General features: G+C 46.2%; 1 protein-coding gene across 3 annotated transcripts in view; it reads left to right on the forward strand.

The window, feature by feature from the left end:
* The window catches only part of LOC117087875 (CAP-Gly domain-containing linker protein 1-like), a 50,593-nt gene extending 36,793 nt beyond the window's left edge, over window positions 1–13,800 (forward strand). For 2 of the 3 annotated variants that reach the window (XM_033218648.1, XM_033218638.1), the window contains exons 2-3: window positions 9,672–9,851; window positions 13,193–13,800. In XM_033218648.1, coding sequence (XP_033074539.1) covers window positions 9,767–9,851; window positions 13,193–13,785 — 678 coding nt within the window. In that variant the 5' untranslated portion in view covers window positions 9,672–9,766 and the 3' untranslated portion in view covers window positions 13,786–13,800. Of the gene's footprint in view, window positions 1–9,660; window positions 9,852–13,192 lie in introns of all 3 variants that reach the window. The other variant, XM_033218627.1, reaches the window with a different exon arrangement.
* The last annotated feature ends 4,544 nt before the right edge of the window (window positions 13,801–18,344 follow it).

The following is an 18,344-nucleotide window of genomic DNA, read 5'->3' on the forward strand; positions in this document are numbered from 1 at the left end:
TTACACACGTGGCCAAGTGTGCAAGGGGCTACTGTGGGAGCACAGACTTGCCATGGGTAATGGAAGGATGAACAGATTTCCATTGCGAGGACTTTTGTGGGGCAGATGAATGCCTCAGTTTGCCCTTGAGCCAAGTTTCAGCAGCTGAAGACTAAAAGACTTGGAAAGGACATTGGAAACAAAGGGGACCCCCAGCCTTGAAAACATGGAGGAGGGGAAGCACCAAGGCTGCCATAGAGGTGTTTGGGAAGTCAGTCGTGTAGGTGATTTATATCCATATCATTGAGAAGTTGAACCTCAGATTACTTCTTGATGGATAACTTAGCAGTGGTTCTCAAACTTGAGCATCTGGGCTGAGTGCAGTGGTTCACGCCTATAACCCCAGCACTTTGGGAGAATGAGGCAGTAGGATTACTGGAGCCCAGGAGTTTAAGACCAGCCTGGGCAGCATAGTGAGATTCAGTCTCTACAAAAAATAAATTTAAAAAAATTACCTGGACTTGATCGCACACACCTGTAGTCCTAGCTACTCAGGAGGTTGGGGTTTGAGTCACTTGAGCCCAGAATTTGAAGGGTGCAGTGACCTACGATTGTGTCACTGCAATCTAACCTGGGTGACAGCAAGACCCTGTCTCTGAAACAACAGCAACAATAAAAAACTTGAGCATCCAAATTGCCTGAAGGCTTGTTAAAATACAGATGGCCAGCCGCGCGCGATGGCTCACGTCTGTAATCCCAGCACTTCGGGAGGCCAAGGTGGGCTGATCACGAGGTCAGGAGATCGAGACCGTCCTGGCTAACATGGTGAAACCCTGTCTCTACTAAAAATACAAAAAATTAGCTGGGCACGGTGGCAGGTACCTGTAGTCCCAGCTACTCCTGAGGCTGAGGCAGGAGAATGGCCTGAATCCTGGAGGCGGAGCTTGCAGTGAACCAGAGATCGCGCCACTGCACTCCAGCCTGAGCCACAGAGCCAGACTCCATCTCAAAACAAAAACAAAAACAAAACAGAAAAACAGATAGCTGGCCTACCCTCAGAGTTTGTTTCAGTAGGTTTGGGATTTGCATTTCTAACCGACTTTCAGGTGATGCCGATTCTGTACATTTTGAGACCCTCTGCTGTAGAGCCAGTGCTTCTGATGACTGCTTTATAGAAATGCATGTTTTATGTATAGTTGACTCTTGAACAACACGGGTTTGAACTGTGCCACCACACCCAGCCCTCTGACATTCTTAAAAACGAGTGAGGTCTCTAAAGAGCTTTTGTTTATGTATGTTATGGCTGTTAACATTTACCATATTAGAAATTAAAACTTGAGAATATTTAAAAACATTAATTCATTAGAAATAATAATAGGCCAGGTGCAGTGGTTCACGCCTTTCATCCCAGCACTTTGGGAGACTGAAGCATGGAGGATCACTTGAGCCTAGGAGTTCCAGACCAGCCTGGGCAGCATAGCAGGTGTGAACCACTGTGCCAGCCAGAATCTCATTTTTTAATTTAATTTAATTTATTTTATTTTATTTTTTTGAGACAGAGTCTCGCTCTGTCACCCAGGCTGGAGTGCTGTGGCCGGATCTCAGCTCACTGCAAGCTCCGCCTCCCGGGTTCACACCATTCTCCTGCCTCAGCCTCCCGGGTAGCTGGGACTACAGGCGCCCGCCACCTCGCCGGCTAGTTTTTTGTAGTTTTTAGTAGAGACGGGGTTTCACCGTGTTCGCCAGGATGGTCTCGATCTCCTGACCTCGTGATCCGCCCGTCTCGGCCTCCCAAAGTGCTGGGATTACAGGCTTGAGCCACCGCGCCCGGCCTTCATTTTTTTAAAAAAATCGTTTACTCAGAGATTAGATTATTGAATCACACAAATTGAGAGATTGTAGTTTATAAAAAATAACTGTATTTTTAATCAGAGAAATGCCAAAAAGACACCATTCTCTTTAGTCACTGTTGAAAACCAAGACTGTAATCTGAGCATAGAATTTTGGAACACTGACTTGACTATTCGAATGCCTATTTTTATCCAGCTTTGCGATCCTGACGAACCTTTTCCATAACATTGGTGTACCTGCTCCATGGACTGTCTCTTTTCAAGAGAAACTTTTTCCATTGTTAGTCAGTAGACATTTTCTTCATAGCTTCCTTTTTCTAGACTTTTTGGATTAAACTTTTTTTTTTTGGAGACAGAGTCTCACTCTGTCACCAGGCTGGAGTGCAGTGGCACGATCTCCGCCTCCCGGGTTCCAGCAATTCTCCTGCCTCAGCCTCCCGAGTAGCTGGGACTACAGGCAAGCGCCCCCATGCCCAGCTAAATTTTGTACATTTAGTTTCACCGTGTTGGCCAGGCTGGTCTCGATCTCTTGACCTCATGATCTGCCCGCCTCAGCCTCCCAAAGTGCTGGGATTACAGGCATGAGCCACCACACTTGGTCTATAATTCTTTTTAGTTTGGCAACACATAGTTAGATTTCTTCATTTTGATGTATTTTCTTTTTTTCTTTTTTTGAGATGGAGTCTTGCACTTGCCCAGGCTGGAGTGCAATGGCGTGATCTTGGCTCACTGCAACCTCTGCCTCCTGGGTTCAAGCAGTCCTCCTGCCTCAGCCTCCCGAGTAACTGGGACTACAGGCATGCAACACCACATCCGGCTATTTTTTGTATTTTTACTAGAGATGGGGTTTCGCCATGTTGTCCAGGCTGATCTCAAACTCCTGATCTCAGGTGATCCATCTGCCTTGGCCTGCCAAAGTGCTGGGATTACAGGTGTGAACCAGTGCTCCTGCTCGAGCCCAATTCTTTATTTCTTTCCATCCCAAACTCTTTAAGCTCTTGACTCTGTAATTCAAGTTGTGATCATGAAACTTGTCTATCACCTGCCTCTTCTCTGCATTCTCTTTCCCTCCTTGTTATGCTAAAACTTGGATGGCCCCTGAAGACACTGCTCTTCTGCACCCCTCTAAAGGGGGCTCCTCAGGGAAGGCACATGGGGTAGCTGACCATGTTGTTTCCTGCTGATATGTTACTGTTTCTCTATCCTTCAAATATTCAAGGTCCTCTCGAGCGCTGCCACCTGTTACCCACTGCTGCAGCTGACATCTTTACTGACTTCTGTCTCTTCCTTTCATTCCTTTTCACTTTCCCTTCTTACTGCCAACACCTCCTCTTCCAAATATAGACACGGGCAGTCCTACCAGGAGTCCCTTCAGCACTCAGGCTTCTGAGTTCCATCCTGTGGTCAAAGGGATGAAACTTCTCACTCTAACCACCACCTCCTATCCTTTGACCCCTTGCTATATTCATAGAGGTGGAGGGTCCTCAAAATGGCAACATTAATACCTCCTGGGAGTGCAAGAAAGCTGAGGCTGCAGTTTCACAGGATTCTGGGGAGATTCGCATGCACATCTGAGCATCCAGTGTCCTCGCTGCAGCGGCCCTTCGTCCGTTGCCCTCACGCCTTTTCACTGTCAGCTCTACTTTCCTTTCACGTCCCTTTTTACCCATCTCAGATATCCTGTCCCATTTTAGTGACACCTTTCAAACACCCTTTAAAAATTATCACCGGCCGTGTACAGTGGCTCACGCTTGTAACCCCAGCACTTTGGGATGCCAAGGCGGGCGGATCACGAGATCAAGAGATTGAGGCCATCCTGGCCAACATGGTGAAACCCCATCTCTACTAAAAATACAAAAATTAGCTGGCCGTGGTGGTAGGCACCTGTAGTCCCAGCTACTCAGGAGGCTGAGGCAGGAGAATTGCTGGAACCCGGGAGGCAGAGGTTGCAGTGAGCCGAGATCACGCTGCTGCACTCCAGACTGGCGACAGAGCAAGACTCCGTCTCAAAAAGCAAAAACAAAAACAAAAAAAAGAAAAAAAAATTACCACCAACAAATTTTGATTATGGTTGAATTTAGGTATCTTCTTTGTGTCTGTGCCTGAACGGAAATGTGTTACAACAGAAAAAACAAAGGAGAAATTGGAGATAATGATTTCACTTTATTTTTATTTTTATTTTTTGAGATGGAGTCTTGCTCTGTCACCCAGGCTGGAGTGCAGTGGTGTAATCTCGGCTCACTGTAACCTCCGTCTCCCAGATTCAAATGATTCTTCCACCTCAGCCTCCTGAGTAACTGGGATTACAGGCGCCTACCACCATGCCCGGCTAATTTTTATTTTTAGTAGGCGCGGAGTTTCACTATGTTGGCCAGGCTGGTTTCTAACTCCTGACCTCAGGCGATCTGCCCTGGTTTCACTTTAATTCATGACCGCAAACCTCACATGATACCTACTGTTGCTTAGTAGTCCTACTATGGTTCCCTAGTAAGCTCCCTTTTCTCTGCTCCGAGACACACGTGTTGTGTGTTCAGCACTCTCTCAGCCACCCAGAGCTTTCTCCCTCCCTGCCACCCGGCTGCTGAAAAGAGGGAATAGTCTTTTGCACAGTAGTTCTTCAGGAAATATTTGTTGAATGAATGGATGACCATCTTGTGGGTGGATTTTCTTTTCCTTTTCTTTCTTTTTTTTTTTTTTTGGAGACAGGGTCTTACTCTGTAGCCTAGGTTGGAGTACAGTGGCGCGATCTTGGCTCACTGCAGCCTCTGCCTCCTGGGTTCAAGTTATGTTTGTGCCTCAGCTGGGATTATAGGCCTGTGCCATCATGCCTGGCTAATTTTTTGTATTTTTAGTAGAGATGGAGTTTCACCCTTTGGGCCAGGCTGGTCTTGAACTCCTGACCTCAAGTGATCTGTCCATCTCAGCATCCCAAGGTGCTGGGATTATAGGCGTGAGCCACCACACCCGGCCTGTAGGTAGATTTTCTTCAGAGCTAGTGTGTTAGGCAGAGCACTGGGTCCCAGAGAGTGCCACCACTTCGTTGTTTTTTTTTTTTTTTGAGACGGGGTTTCACTATTGTTGCCGAGGCTGGAGTGCAATGGCGGCTCACTGCAAGCTCTGCCTCCCAGGTTCAAACGATTCTCCTGCCTCAGCCTCCGGAATAGCTGGGATTACAGGCACCCGCCACCACGCCCAGCTAATTTTTTGTATTTTTAGTAGAGATGGGGTTTCACCATGTTGGCCAGGCTGGTCTTGAACTCCTGACCTCAGGTGATCCACCCACCTTGGCCTCCCAAAGTGCTGGAATTACAGGCATGAGCCACTGCGCCCGGCCCTTGAGTGCCACCACTTCTTTAATCGAGTAACCTTGGGAAGGTCACATAACCTTGTAAATCCTCATTCTCTTTATTCCTGATTGGACTAATGGTAATTGCACACCTACCTTCACAGCTAAAACTTGAGACACAGGCAGTTTTGTATTTGTGCTATGTGAGCTCTTGATGCCATACATAGGTAGGTCATTCTCATAGTAGCAGAACTGATGTTTTTCATTTTGATGTGTGATATCTCCTATGTTTGAATATTAAATTTAGTGAAAAGAGATGAACTTTGGAATCACAATACCTGTGTTCGCATCTCTGCCACTTAGCTGAATGACCTTAGGAGACAGGTGATTAACAAATGAGGAAACACATCTGTTAATTTCTTAATTGCTACGGCATTTCTTCGTTTGTAAAGAAGAGGTAATAATAGTGGCTAATTCATAGTAATGTAACGCTCAAATGGGATAGTAATTCACATAAAAATTATTTCTGAATTACAATGTTCTGTGTGTTATGGTCCTTTCGTGTTGGGAGGGTGGGGGAGAAGGGTAGTTTGTCTTATTTTAGGTCCAAATCTCCTGATTCATTGAGCACAAGTGTCAAAAATTCAAATATGCCCAGCTTATTAGTGAGGCAACAGTGTCTTTTTTTTTTTTTTTTGCACACTTTTTGGAATTGATTAGTTTCAATGTGAGATTCACTGATCTTGAAACATACAGAGATGTTGCCTCTTGGTCATTGCATGCTGTGGGTACCATGACAAAGACTTTGATCTTTTGTTTTTCAGTGAATTTTTCAGAGCAAGCCTTACATGCCAGTCATTAATAATGCATGAAAAAGAAACTATAAATTGGAAGATTTGAAAAACCAACACTGGCGTTGTTGCTGCTAATTCTTTTATTGAGACAGATTAGATTTTTCTCCTTCATTAAGTCCTGGTCACAGTTCTCTGCTTTAGGATTCAAGGAACACGGATGGACCGACAACCAGAGGCATGAGGATTGGACAGCAGAGCCCTAGACAGAGCTTGTGATTAGTCTTTGGTTTGTGATGACCACATGCTTCTGTGTTTTAGGCTGAGGCTTGAAGATGGTCAGATTTTTGTGAGTTTATGATACTGAGCTGCAGGACTTGAAAGTTCCCTAGTTAGGTCTTGTGGTCGTTTTCAAAATTCCTCTTTAGGGAGTGCTTGACCTGAGCCCAACAGTTCCCTGTTTTGCCCAAGTGAAATAGTTTAGGGAGTATTTTGTTCTTTCATTTTGTCACCATAAAAGGTTTTCCAGGACCACAGTGCCTGCTCCGTCTGTTCTCTGTCAGTTCTCCGTGGTCCTTGTCACTCTCTGATGTTGGTCCAGGGTGAAGAGTAGGGAAGGCCCCAGGGAATTTCTACATTTTTTTTTTTTTTTTTTTTTTTTGAGGCGGAGTCTCGCTCTGTCGCCCGGACTGGAGTGCAGTGGCCGGATCTCAGCTCACTGCAAGCTCCGTCTCCCAGGTTTACGCCATTCTCCTGCCTCAGCCTCCCGAGTAGCTGGGACTACAGGCACCCGCCACCTCGCCCGGCTAGTTTTTATACTTTTAGTAGAGACGGGGTTTCACCGTGTTAGCCAGGATGGTCTCGATCTCCTGACCTCGTGATCCGCCCGTGTCGGCCTCCCAAAGTGCTGGGATTACAGGCTTGAGCCACCGCGCCCGGCCGGAATTTCTACATTTAACCTGTCCGCATCCTTCTCAAATTTTATGTACATAGACATGGCCTTTGTTGGCTGAGTCTGGAGGAGACTTGGCCAATCCCTTCTATCTGTCTGAGGCAGCAGCAGGAACAAATAACTCTGCTTGAATCTTGCAAGCTGTGTGGTGAGAGTCTGACAGTAAAGCAGGTGGTTTCAAACCTGACTCTGAATCAGAGCTACAGCCTTAGCATAGGGACTCCCACCCGAATCTCTCTTTCCCTCATCACGGATGGTGGTGGTGATGGTGGTAATGGCGGTGGGGAGCCTGGGACTTTTATATTCATAGTCAAGATAGTGACTTCTGTCTTCAGGTAAATGCCAGTTCTTACTCTGTCCTTCAGAATCTTCTCCCAAATCACACTTGTTTATTTATTTATTTATTTATTGAGACAGTCTCACTTTGTCGCCCAGGCAAATGCCGGTTCTTACTCTGTCAGATTCTTCTCCCAAACCACACTATTTATTTATTTATTTATTGAGACAGTTTCACTCTGTTGCCCAGGCAAATGCCAGTTCTTAATCTGTCTGTCAGATTCTTCTCCCAAACCACACTATTTATTTATTTATTTATTTATTGAGAGATAGTCTTGCTCTGTCACCTAGGCTGGAGTGCAGTGCGCCTTCTCGGCTCACTGCAGCCTCTGCCTCCTGGGTTCAACCAATTCTCCTGCCACCTGAGTACCTGGGATTACAGGCGTGTACCACCATGCCCAACCTCCGCCTCTGTTTTCACATGGCCTTCTTTCTATGTGTTCTCATCTTCTTTTTTTTTTTTTTTTTTCGAGATGGTGTCTCGCTCAGTTGCCCAGGCTGGAGTGTAGTGGTGCAATCTTGACTCATTACAACCATCACCTTCTGGGATAAAGGGATTCTCATGCCTCAGCCTTCCAAGTAACTGGGACTACAGGAGGCACGCGCCACCACGCCTGCCTAATGTGTGTGTGTGTGTGTGTGTGTGTGTGTGTGTGTAGTTGAGACAGAGTTTTGCTCTTGTTGCCCAGGTGGGAGTGCAATGGCACAATCTGGGCTCACCGCAACCTCCGCCTCCCGGGTTCAAGCAATTCTCCTGCCTCAGCCTCCTGAGTAGCTGGGATTACAGGCATGTGCCACCACGCCTGGCTATTTGTATTTTTAGTAGAGACGGGGTTTCACCATGTTGGTCAGGCTGGTCTAGAACTCCTGACCTCAGGTGATCCGCCTGCCTCGGCCTCTCAAAGTGCTGGGATTACAGGCGTGAGCCGCCGTACCCAGCCATAATTTTTGTATTTTTAGGAGAGACGAAGTTTCACCACGTTCGCCAGGCTGGCCTTGGACTCCTGACCTCAAGTGATCCTTCCACCTTGGCTTCCCACAGTGTTGGGATTACAGGCGTGAGCCACTACACCTGGTCACTTCTTTTTGTAGGGACACTTTTCATTGGGTTTTGGGCCTACCAAGGTAATCCAGGATGATCTTATCTCAAGATTCTTAATTATATCTGCAAAGATGCTTTTTCCAAATACGGTCACATTCACAGGTGATAGGGGGCCATGTCTTTGGGGGAGGGCACTGTTCTGTCTGCTGCAGTGGGCTGCAGGTACCTTTGTCATCCCTGGCCAGATTCTTTGCCAGTGGCTGGTGTTGGCTGTGAGGGAGACAGGATGAGAGTGTGAGGTCTGTGCTTCATCATCCAAGCTCTGCTCGCAGAGAAAAATGCAGAACACTCATTTGACAGAAAGTCATTAAGTGGCAGCATTTTTCTCTTTGAATTGTTCTGTTTTTAGGTATTATGTCTGAAAATATTCCCTGTATTCCAAAACCCCAAGGTCGTCTTCAACTCACTTTCTATGGAGGTAAAGAGAAGATGACAGGATACTATTTTACCTTAGCCCAAAAGTCATAGATTCATATCTGGTCTTGAGTAAACCAGCAGTATATTGCGTTTTTCTAGATAGAACCAAGGTAATTTTCCCTCATCACTTCCCAGATAGGGCTTTTTCTTACATAGTCTTAATCTTCCTGTAGTTTAACATATATATATATATAGTTTTATATTGTAAATTGCATAATTCTGTGGATTTAAAAAATATAGCTAATACAGACTTTTTGTAGTAAAACGTAAGCAATATAGAAATGAAAGTGAAACACTGAAAGCTTCCTTTTCCTCCCCCCATTGTTTGGTGTAGATTTTTCTGAACCCTCTTTTAGGGATTGTGTGGGTTTTAGGAGCTGTACTCAGCTGAGAACATTAGATAAATAAAGCAAAGCAAATACTTCGTTTGTCTCAACTGCTTGTTTTTGTTTTTGTGTTTTGTGTTTGTTTGTTTGTTTTGAGTCAGGGTCTTGCTCTGTCGCCCAGGCTGGAGTACGGTGGTGTGATCATGGCTTACTGCAGCCTCAAACTCCTGGGCTCATGAAATCCTTCCCCCTCAGCCTGCTGGCTAATTTATTTTTATTTTTATTTTTGTAGAGACAGGGTCTTGCTATATTGATCAGGCTGGTTTCGAACTCCTGGCCTCAAAAAATCCTACCTTAGCCTCACAAAGTGCTGGGATTACAGGTGTGAGGAGTGGGTCATGGCAACCGGCTAACTGCTTGTCTTGAGGATAGGAAATTGCCTTTAAATCCATTTCAGCAGCATTTTCATGTTTTTAATAACTAGAGTCTTCTAGGTTCCTAGGTTCAGCCTGGAGATGGATTATTGTCAAATAAAAGGAAAGCTTTAGTCTGTGAAAGCTACATGTTGTTCCTACTTTCTCCTATAGATTATAAAATCTTTTTATTTATTTCTCTTTTTGGATTTAATCCAGAGACTGACTTCACTATAGAACCCACAGTTGTATTGATGGTTGGGGAAAGATAGTGGTGACAAGCAAAGGAGGAGCAGCTCTGACATACAAAGAAAATGAGTATGCTAAAACCAAGCGGGCTTAAGGCCCCCACCAAGATCCTGAAGCCTGGAAGCACAGCTCTGAAGACACCTACGGCTGGTAATACTTTACACTTTTCCTTTATGACTAATGAATTATTTTATATGCAGACTTCAATATGATTTTTAATTTTAAAACATTATTTTATATATGTTCATATTCTTGAAAATATTTGAAAGTTTTTTTTTATTATTATTATTTTTTTGAGACAGAGTTTCACTCTTGTTGCCCACGCTGGAGTGCAATGGCCCGATCTTGGCTCATCGCAACCTCTACCTACTGGGTTCAAGTGATTCTCCTGCCTCAGCCTCCCGAGTAGCTGAGATTACAGGCATGCACCACCATGCCTGGCTAATTTTGTATTTTTAGTAGAGACGGGGTTTCCCCATGTTGGTCAGACTGGTCTCAAACTCCTGACCTCAGGTGATCCACCTGCCTTGGCCTCCCAAAGTGCTGGGATTACAGATGTGAGCCACCACGCCCGGCCTTTTTTTTTTTTTTTTTTTATGGTTTTTGAGACAGAGTCTCGCTCTGTTGTCCAGGCTGGCATGCAGTGGCATAATCTTGGCTCACTGCAACCTCTGCCTCCTGGGTTCAAGTGATTCTCCTGCCCCAGCCTCCCAAGTAGCTGGGACTATAGACACGTGCTACCATGTCCGGCTGATTTTTGTATTATTAGTAGAGATGGGGTTTCACCACATTGGCCAGGTTGGTCTCGAACTCCTGACCTCGTGATCCGCCTACCTCAGCCTCCCAAAGTGCTGAGATTACAGGCGTGAGCCACTGCGCTTTGCCTTTTTTAAAATTTTTTTTATTTTTATTTTTTATTTTTTTTTAGATGGAGTCTTGCTCTGTTCCCCAGGCTAGAGTGCAGTAGCACAATCTCGGCTCACTGCATCCTCCACCTCCTGGGTTCCAGCGATTCTTCTGCCTCCGCGTCCAGAGTCGCTGGGACTACAGGCGTGCGCCACCACACCCAGCTAATTTTTGTATTATTAGTAGAGACAGGTTTTCACCATTTTGGCCAGGCTGGCCTTGAATTCCTGACCTTGTGATCTGCCTGCCTTGGCCTCCCAAATTGCTTGGAATACAGACGTGCGCCACTGTGCCCTGCTGTTTTTTTTTTTTTTTTGAGATGGAGTTTTTGTCGCCTAGGCTGGAGTGCAGTGATGTGATCTCGGCTCACTGCAACCTCCACCTCCGGGGTTCAAGTGATTCTCCTGCCTCAGCCTCCCTAGTAGTTGGAATTACAGACACACGCCACCATACCCAACTAATTTTTGTATTTTTAGTACAGATGGGTTTTCACCATGTTGGCCAGACTGGTCTTAACTTGAGGTCAGGAGTTCATCTGCCTGCCTCAGCCACCCAAAGTGCTGGATTCTAGGTGTGAGCCACCATGCCTGGCCTGAAATAATTTTTAATTGAAAGACATAAAATTTTTTATGTGGAGAGCTCAATGAATTTTTGTAGGCTTTTTTGTTTGTTTCTTTGTTTGTTTTTGAGACAGGGTCTCACTCTGTCGCCCAGGCGGGAGGGCATTGGTACTATCATGGCTCTCGGCGTCCCAAGTAGCTGGGACTACAGACACACTCCACTATGCTCAGCTAAATTGTGTATTTTTAGTAGAGACGGGTTTTTGCCCAGGCTGGTCTTGAACTCCTGACCTCAGATTATCTGTCTGCCTTCGCCTCCCAAAGTGCTGGGATTACAGGTGAGAGCCACCACGCCCGGCCTGGTTTTTTTTTTTTTTTTTGAGATGCTGTCTTCTTTTGTCATTGAGGGTGGAAGGCAGTGGCTCAATCTCAGCTCGCTGAAACCTCCGTCTCCCAGGTTCAAGCGATTCTCCTGCCTCGGCCTCCCGAATAGCTGGGATTAATGGTGCCCACCACCATGCCCAGCTAATTTTTTTTTTTTTTTCTTGAGACAGAGTTTCGCTCTTGTTGCCCAGGCTAGAGTGCAGTGATGTGATTTCGGCTCACTGCAACCTCTGCTTCCCAGGTGCAAGCAGTTCTCCTGCCTCAGCCTCCTGAGTAACTGGGACTCCAAGCGCGCTCCACCACGCCCAGCTAAGTTTGTATTTTTAGTAGAGATGGGGTTTCTCCATATTGGTCAGGCTGGTCTCAAACTCCTGATCTCAGGTGATCTGCCTACCTCGGCCTCCCAAAGTGCTGGGATTACAGATGTGAGCCACTGCGCCCAGCCCTGTATTTTTTTTTTTTTTTTTTTTTTTAGCAAGGATGGGGTTTCATCATGTTGACTGGGCTGGTCTCAAACTCCAGACCTCAAATGATCTGCCCACCTCAGCCTCTCAAAGAACTGGGATTACAGGTGTAAGTCACTGTGCCTGGTTTTTGTGTCCTAGTTTTTGTCAGCTTGAATTGACTACTCAATTGTGGAGTAGTGGTATTTAGTTAATCTGAATGGGTATTTGCTCATGATGTTCAGGGTGGTGGGTGTAGCAAATAATGAAATCAGACCAATTATGAATATAGGCCTGGAAAAAGGACTGATTTTATTTTTTTCTTGCTTTGATTTTTTCTCATCTTAATTGCAAGTAAAGGAATAAACCTCAACTACCAGTTTGCTGAGTTTAGCAGCATTGAAGATGGTAGTGAAGGATCAGTTATTCTTGGCTTCCTTGTTTAAAACAGAACAACACAAAACAAAACAAAACACTTTGGTGAAGCACAGTGGCTCATGCGTGTAATCCCAATACTTTGGGAGGCTGAGGTGGGAAGTTCACTTGAGGTCAGGAGTTTGAAACCAGCCTGGCCAACATGGTGAGACCCCCGTCTCTACGAAAAATACAAAAAATTAGCCAGGTATGGTGGTGCACATCTGTAATCCCAGCTACTGAGGAGGCTGAGGCAGGAGAATCACTTGTACCCAGGAGGTGGAGGTTGCAGTTAACTGAGATCATACCACTGCACTTCAGCCTGGACAACAGAGCAAGACTCTGTCTCAAAAGAACAAAAAACAGCTGGGTGCGGTGGCTCACGCCTGTAATCCCAGCACTTTGGGAGGCCGAGGCGGGCGGATCATGAGGTCAGGAGATTGAGACCATCCTGGCTAACACGGTGAAACCCCACCTCTACTAAAAATACAAAAAATTAGTCAGGCGTCGTGGCAGGTGCCTGTAGTCCCGGCTACTTGGGAGGCTGAGGCAGAAGAATGGCGAGGACCCGGAAGGCGGGGCTTGCAGTGAGCCGAGATCGTGCCACTGCACTTCTGCCTGGGAGACAATGAGACTTTGTCTAAAAAAAACAAAACAAAACAAAAAACAACCTTTCTAAGAGTTGTAGACTACTGCGGGCTGTTGGCTTTCTCCAGTTTTTCTTGAAGTTTGAGGTTGTCTGCTTGAATATTAAATCGAATCTCTTCTGCTGTTTTGTTTTCAGTTGTAGCTCCAGTAGAAAAAACAATATCCAGTGAAAAAGCATCCAGCACTCCATCATCGGAGACTCAGGAGGAATTTGTGGATGACTTTCGAGTTGGGGAGCGAGTTTGGGTGAATGGAAATAAGCCTGGATTTATCCAGTTTCTTGGAGAAACTCAGTTTGCACCAGGCCAGTGGGCTGGAATTGTTTTAGATGAACCCATAGGCAAGAACGACGGTTCGGTGGCAGGAGTTCGCTATTTCCAATGTGAGCCTTTAAAGGGCATATTTACCCGACCTTCAAAGTTAACAAGGAAGGTACAAGCAGAAGATGAAGCTAATGGCCTGCAGATGACGCCTGCCTCCCGAGCTACTTCACCGCTGTCCACTTCTGCAGCCAGCATGGTGTCTTCCTCTCCAGCCACCCCCTCAAACATTCCCCAGAAACCATCACAGCCAGCAGCAAAGGAACCTTCAGCTACGCCTCCGATCAGCAACCTTACAAAAACTGCCAGCGAATCTGTCTCCAACCTTTCAGAGGCTGGCTCAATCAAGAAAGGAGAAAGAGAGCTCAAAATTGGAGACAGAGTATTGGTGAGTAGAGAAACATTCTGAGGTCATTTTGTTGAACTGAGATGTAAACACCAGGGAGTGGTTGAAATACACACATCCGGGCTGGGCGCGGTGGCTCACGCCTGTAATCCCAGCACTTTGGGAGGCTAAGGCGGATCACAAGGTCCGGAGTTCAAGACCAGCCTGGCCAAGATGGTGAAACCCCGTCTCTACTAAAAATACAAAAAAATTAGCTGGGATTGGTGGTGGGCGCCTGTAATCCCAGCTACTCAGGAGGCTGAGGCAGAGAATTGCTTGAACCCAGGAGGCGGAGGTTGCAGTGAGCCAAGATTGTGCCACTACACTCCAGCCTGGGCGAAAGAGTGAGACTGTCTCAAAAAAAAAGAGCCAGAAATACACACATAGGATACTCCTTGGCTCAGTGTCTGTTCTGGAGGGATGACCCCTCCTTTATAGAGAAATTAATTAGTTCAGTTTATGGGTAACTATGCAACAAATTAGAAACTGGCGTGTAGTTTGTGTCTAGAAAGAGCATAGATTTGCAGTGATCTAGTTGTATCTAGCAGTTTAGCTAAAAGAATATTGAGTTTATAATTTGTAAATATTTACTTTTGTTATTAAAAATTTTCTTGGCCAGGCGCGGTGGCTCACGCCTGTAATCCCAACACTTTGGGAGGCCGAGGCGGGCAGATCATGAGGTTAGGTGATCAAGACCATCCTGGCTAACGCGGTGAAACCCCGTCTCTACTAAAAATACAAAAAATTAGCCAGGCATGGTGGCAGGCGCCTGTAGTCCCAGATACTTGGGAGGCTGAGGCAGGAGAATGGCCTGAACCCAGGAGGCGGAGCTTGCAGTGAGCCAAGATTGTGCCGCTGCACTCCAGCCTGGGAGACAGAGCAAGACTCTGTCTCAAAAAAAACAAAGATTTGTTTTCTTAATACTATATGGCTGCCTGTTGGGGACTCGAACTGCAGTCTCTGCATGACAGGCAGAAATACTCACCACTATACTAACAAGGAACTTGTAAATATTAAGGTAACAGTGGCCAGGTACGGTGGCTCACGCCTGTAATCCCAGCATTTTGGGAGGTCAAGGTGGGAGGATCACTTGAACCTGGGCAACAAAGTAAGACCCCGTCTCTATAAAAAATAAAATAATTGGCCGGGCGGGGTGACTCACTCCTGTAATCCCAGTACTTTGGGAGGCTGAGCGGGTGGATCACTTGAGGTCAGGAGTTCAAGACCAGCCTGGCCAACATGGCGACACCCCGTCTCTACTAAAAATACAAAAATTAGCCAGGCATGGTGGCAGGCACCTGTAATCCAAGCTACTCGGGAGGCTTAGGCAGGAGAATGACTTAAACCCAGGAGGTGGAAATTGCAGTGAGCCAAGATGGCATCACTACACTCCAGGCTGGGCAACAAAGCAAGACTCCATATAAAATAAAAATAAGCCAAACATGGTATCACATGCCTATAGTCCCAGGTACTCAGGAGGCTGAGCCTGGGAGATGGAAGCTGCAGGGAACTATGATTACATAATGGCACTCCGGCAAGACCCTGTTTCACAACAACAAAAAAAGTAACTTTATTGACAAAATAAGCTCAGAAGTGAACTTAGGTGTGTTTATAAAAATCGGATTTTTTTCCCCTTCTGATTTGTAATTTTTGGTTTAGTGAAATTATGTGGGTGTCTGTAAGATTCTGCTACCTTTAAATGGCTTGGAAAACTCAAGGCGTCAGAGGATGTTACTTCAGAATTTCTGGGCCGAGGCCAGGTGCAGTGGCTCATGCCTATAATACCAGCAGTTTTGGAGGCTGAGGCAGGTGTGGCACCTAGGGTCAGGAGTTCAAGACTAGCCTGGTCAACATGGTGAAACCCCGTTTCTACTAAAAATACAAAAACTAGTTGAGCGCAGTGGCACACACCTGTAATCCCAGCTACTTGGGAAGCTGAGGCAGGAGAATTGCTTGAACCCAGGAGGAGGAGCTTGCAGTGAGCTGAGATTGCGCCACTGCACTCTAGCCTGGGCAACAGAGTGAGACTCTGTCTCAAAGGGGGGAAAAAAAAAGAAGAAGAATTTCCGGGCCTTTCAAATGATGAGGTTTAGATTTAGGAAGAGGAAAGAAATGTGCAGTAGCTACTGTTTGACTAATAAGCGGAAACGCAAGGTATAAGATCTACGTGCTCTACATTCTAGAACCTCTGAATTTAGTGATTGTTTTTTTTTTTTTTTTAAAGAGGAGCAGAGTAGCATAGTGCTAAGAAGACAGCTGAGTCCCTGCTTTGCCTTTGGGACCTCAGTGAGTGAGATATTTAACACTTAGTTTCCTAACCTCTATAAGCAAGGCTGAAGTGCTGCATTTCGACTATATTTGATATTTCTAGGATGTGATGTCAGGTTCTTGGACAGTTTGACTGATGCCTAGCTGTTCTGTTTCAACATGGTTGTCTCCATGCCTTGGACTGCGTGTTCTGTGCTGAATTTTTAGCTCATGACCATACATGAGAGGGGTGACTTGTCAGCTTTTTATATTTGAACTGACAAGCTTTATCTTTCTACGAGCTACTCCCAGGGCCCTTACACTAAGAATCTTAGGGTAGAATTTTCTTCTTCTCAACACTTCTTTTTTTTTTTTTTTTTTTTTTTGAGACGGAGTCTCGCTCTGTCGCCCAGGCTGGAGTGCAGTGGCCGGATCTCAGCTCACTGCCAGCTCCGCCTCCCGGGTTTACGCCATTCTCCTGCCTCAGCTCCCGAGTAGCTGGGATTACAGGCGCCCGCCACCTCGCCGGCTAGTTTTTGTATTTTTTTAGTAGAGACGGGGTTTCCCCATGTTCACCAGATGGTCGATCTCCTGACCTCGTGATCGCCCGTCTCGGCCTCCCAAAGTGCTGGGATTACAGGCTTGAGCCACCGCGCCGGCCTCAACACTTCTTTTTTTTTATATTATTTTTTATTTTTGGAGACAGAGTCGCTCTGTCCCCCAGGCTGGAGTGCAGTGGCGTGTTCTCAGCTCACTGCAAGCTCCACCTCTGGGTTCATGCCATTCTCCTGCCTCAGCCTCCTGAGTAGCTGGAACTACAGGCATGTGCCACCACGCCCAGCTAATTTTATATAGTTTTTTTTTTTTTTTTTTTTTTTTTTTTTTTTTTTTTTTTTTTTTTTGAGACGGAGTCTCGCTCTGTCGCCCAGGCTGGAGTGCAGTGGCCGGATCTCAGCTCACTGCAAGCTCCGCCTCCTGGGTTTACGCCGTTCTCTCGCCTCAGCCTCCGAGTAGCTGGGACTACAGGCGCCCGCCATCTCGCCGGCTAATTTTTGTATTTTTAGTAGAGACGGGGTTTCACCGTGTTAGCCAGGATGGTCTCGATCTCCTGACCTTGTGATCGCCCGTCTCGGCCTCCCAAAGTGCTGGGATTACAGGCTTGAGCCACCGCGCCCGGCCTTTATATAGTTTTTTGAGACGGAGTCTCACTCTGTCCCCCAGGCGGAGTGCAGTGGCGCGTTCTCAGCTCCACCTCCTGCGTTCATGCCATTCTCCTGCCTCAGCCTCCTGAGTAGCTGGGACTACAGGTGCCTGCCACCATGCCTGGCTAATGTTTTTTTTTTTTTTTTTTTGAGATGGAGTCTCACTCTGTCCCCCAGGCTGGAGTGCAGTGGTGCGATCTTGGCTCACTGCAACCTCCGCCTCCCCGGTTCAAGCAATTCTCCTGCCTCAGCCTCCTGAGTAGCTGGGATTACAGGCGCCCACCACCACGCCTAGCTAATTTTTGTATTTTTAGTAGAGACAGGGTTTCACCGTGTTGTCAGGCTGATCTTGAACCCTTGGCCTCGTGATCCACTCGCCTCGGCCTCCCAAAGCGCTGGGATTACAGGCGTGAGCCACTGTGCCTGGCCGCTAATTTTTTTGTGTGTGTGTTTTTCGTAGAGATGGGGTTTCACCGTGTTAGCCAGGATGGTCTCGATCTTCTGACATAATGATCTGCCTGCCTTGGCCTCCCAAAGTGCTGGGATTAGAGGTGTGAGCCACCGCGCCCGGCTGCTAATTTTTTTGTGTGTGGTTTTTAGTAGAGATGGGGTTTCACCCATGTTAGCCAGGATGGTCGTGATCTTCTGACCTCGTGATCTGCCTGTCTCGGCCTCCCAAAGTGCTGGGATTACAGGCGTGAGCCACCATGCCCGACCTAATTTTTTTATTTTTAATAGAGACGGGGTTTCACATATTGGCTAGGCTGGTCTCGAGCTCCTGACCTTGTGATGCGCCCTCCTTGGCCTCCCAAACTGCTGGGATTACAGGCATGAGCTCAAGACTTCTTATACAGGTCTTTGATACTGTGAAAGGGGAAAAATATCTTCCTGAGAATTAAAAAATTTTACCAGATTGTTTTGCTTGTGTTTGAACCTTAAATAACTAAAATTTATCCAGTATGTGCTTTTGGTGTCTGTCTTCATTTGCTGAACACTGTTTTTGTGAGGGTTGTCTAATTTGTAGAATTAAAACGCACACAACATAGTGGAGTCTTATATATAGACCAATTTTAATAATATGCTTTTGTAGACTGTAGACTGTAGATCTGGGGCATTTGTATGGAAGGAAATACA

Source organism: Trachypithecus francoisi, unplaced genomic scaffold (assembly GCF_009764315.1).
Source record: "Trachypithecus francoisi isolate TF-2019V2 unplaced genomic scaffold, Tfra_2.0 Contig00694, whole genome shotgun sequence".
In the NCBI taxonomy this organism is placed as follows: domain Eukaryota; kingdom Metazoa; phylum Chordata; class Mammalia; order Primates; family Cercopithecidae; genus Trachypithecus; species Trachypithecus francoisi.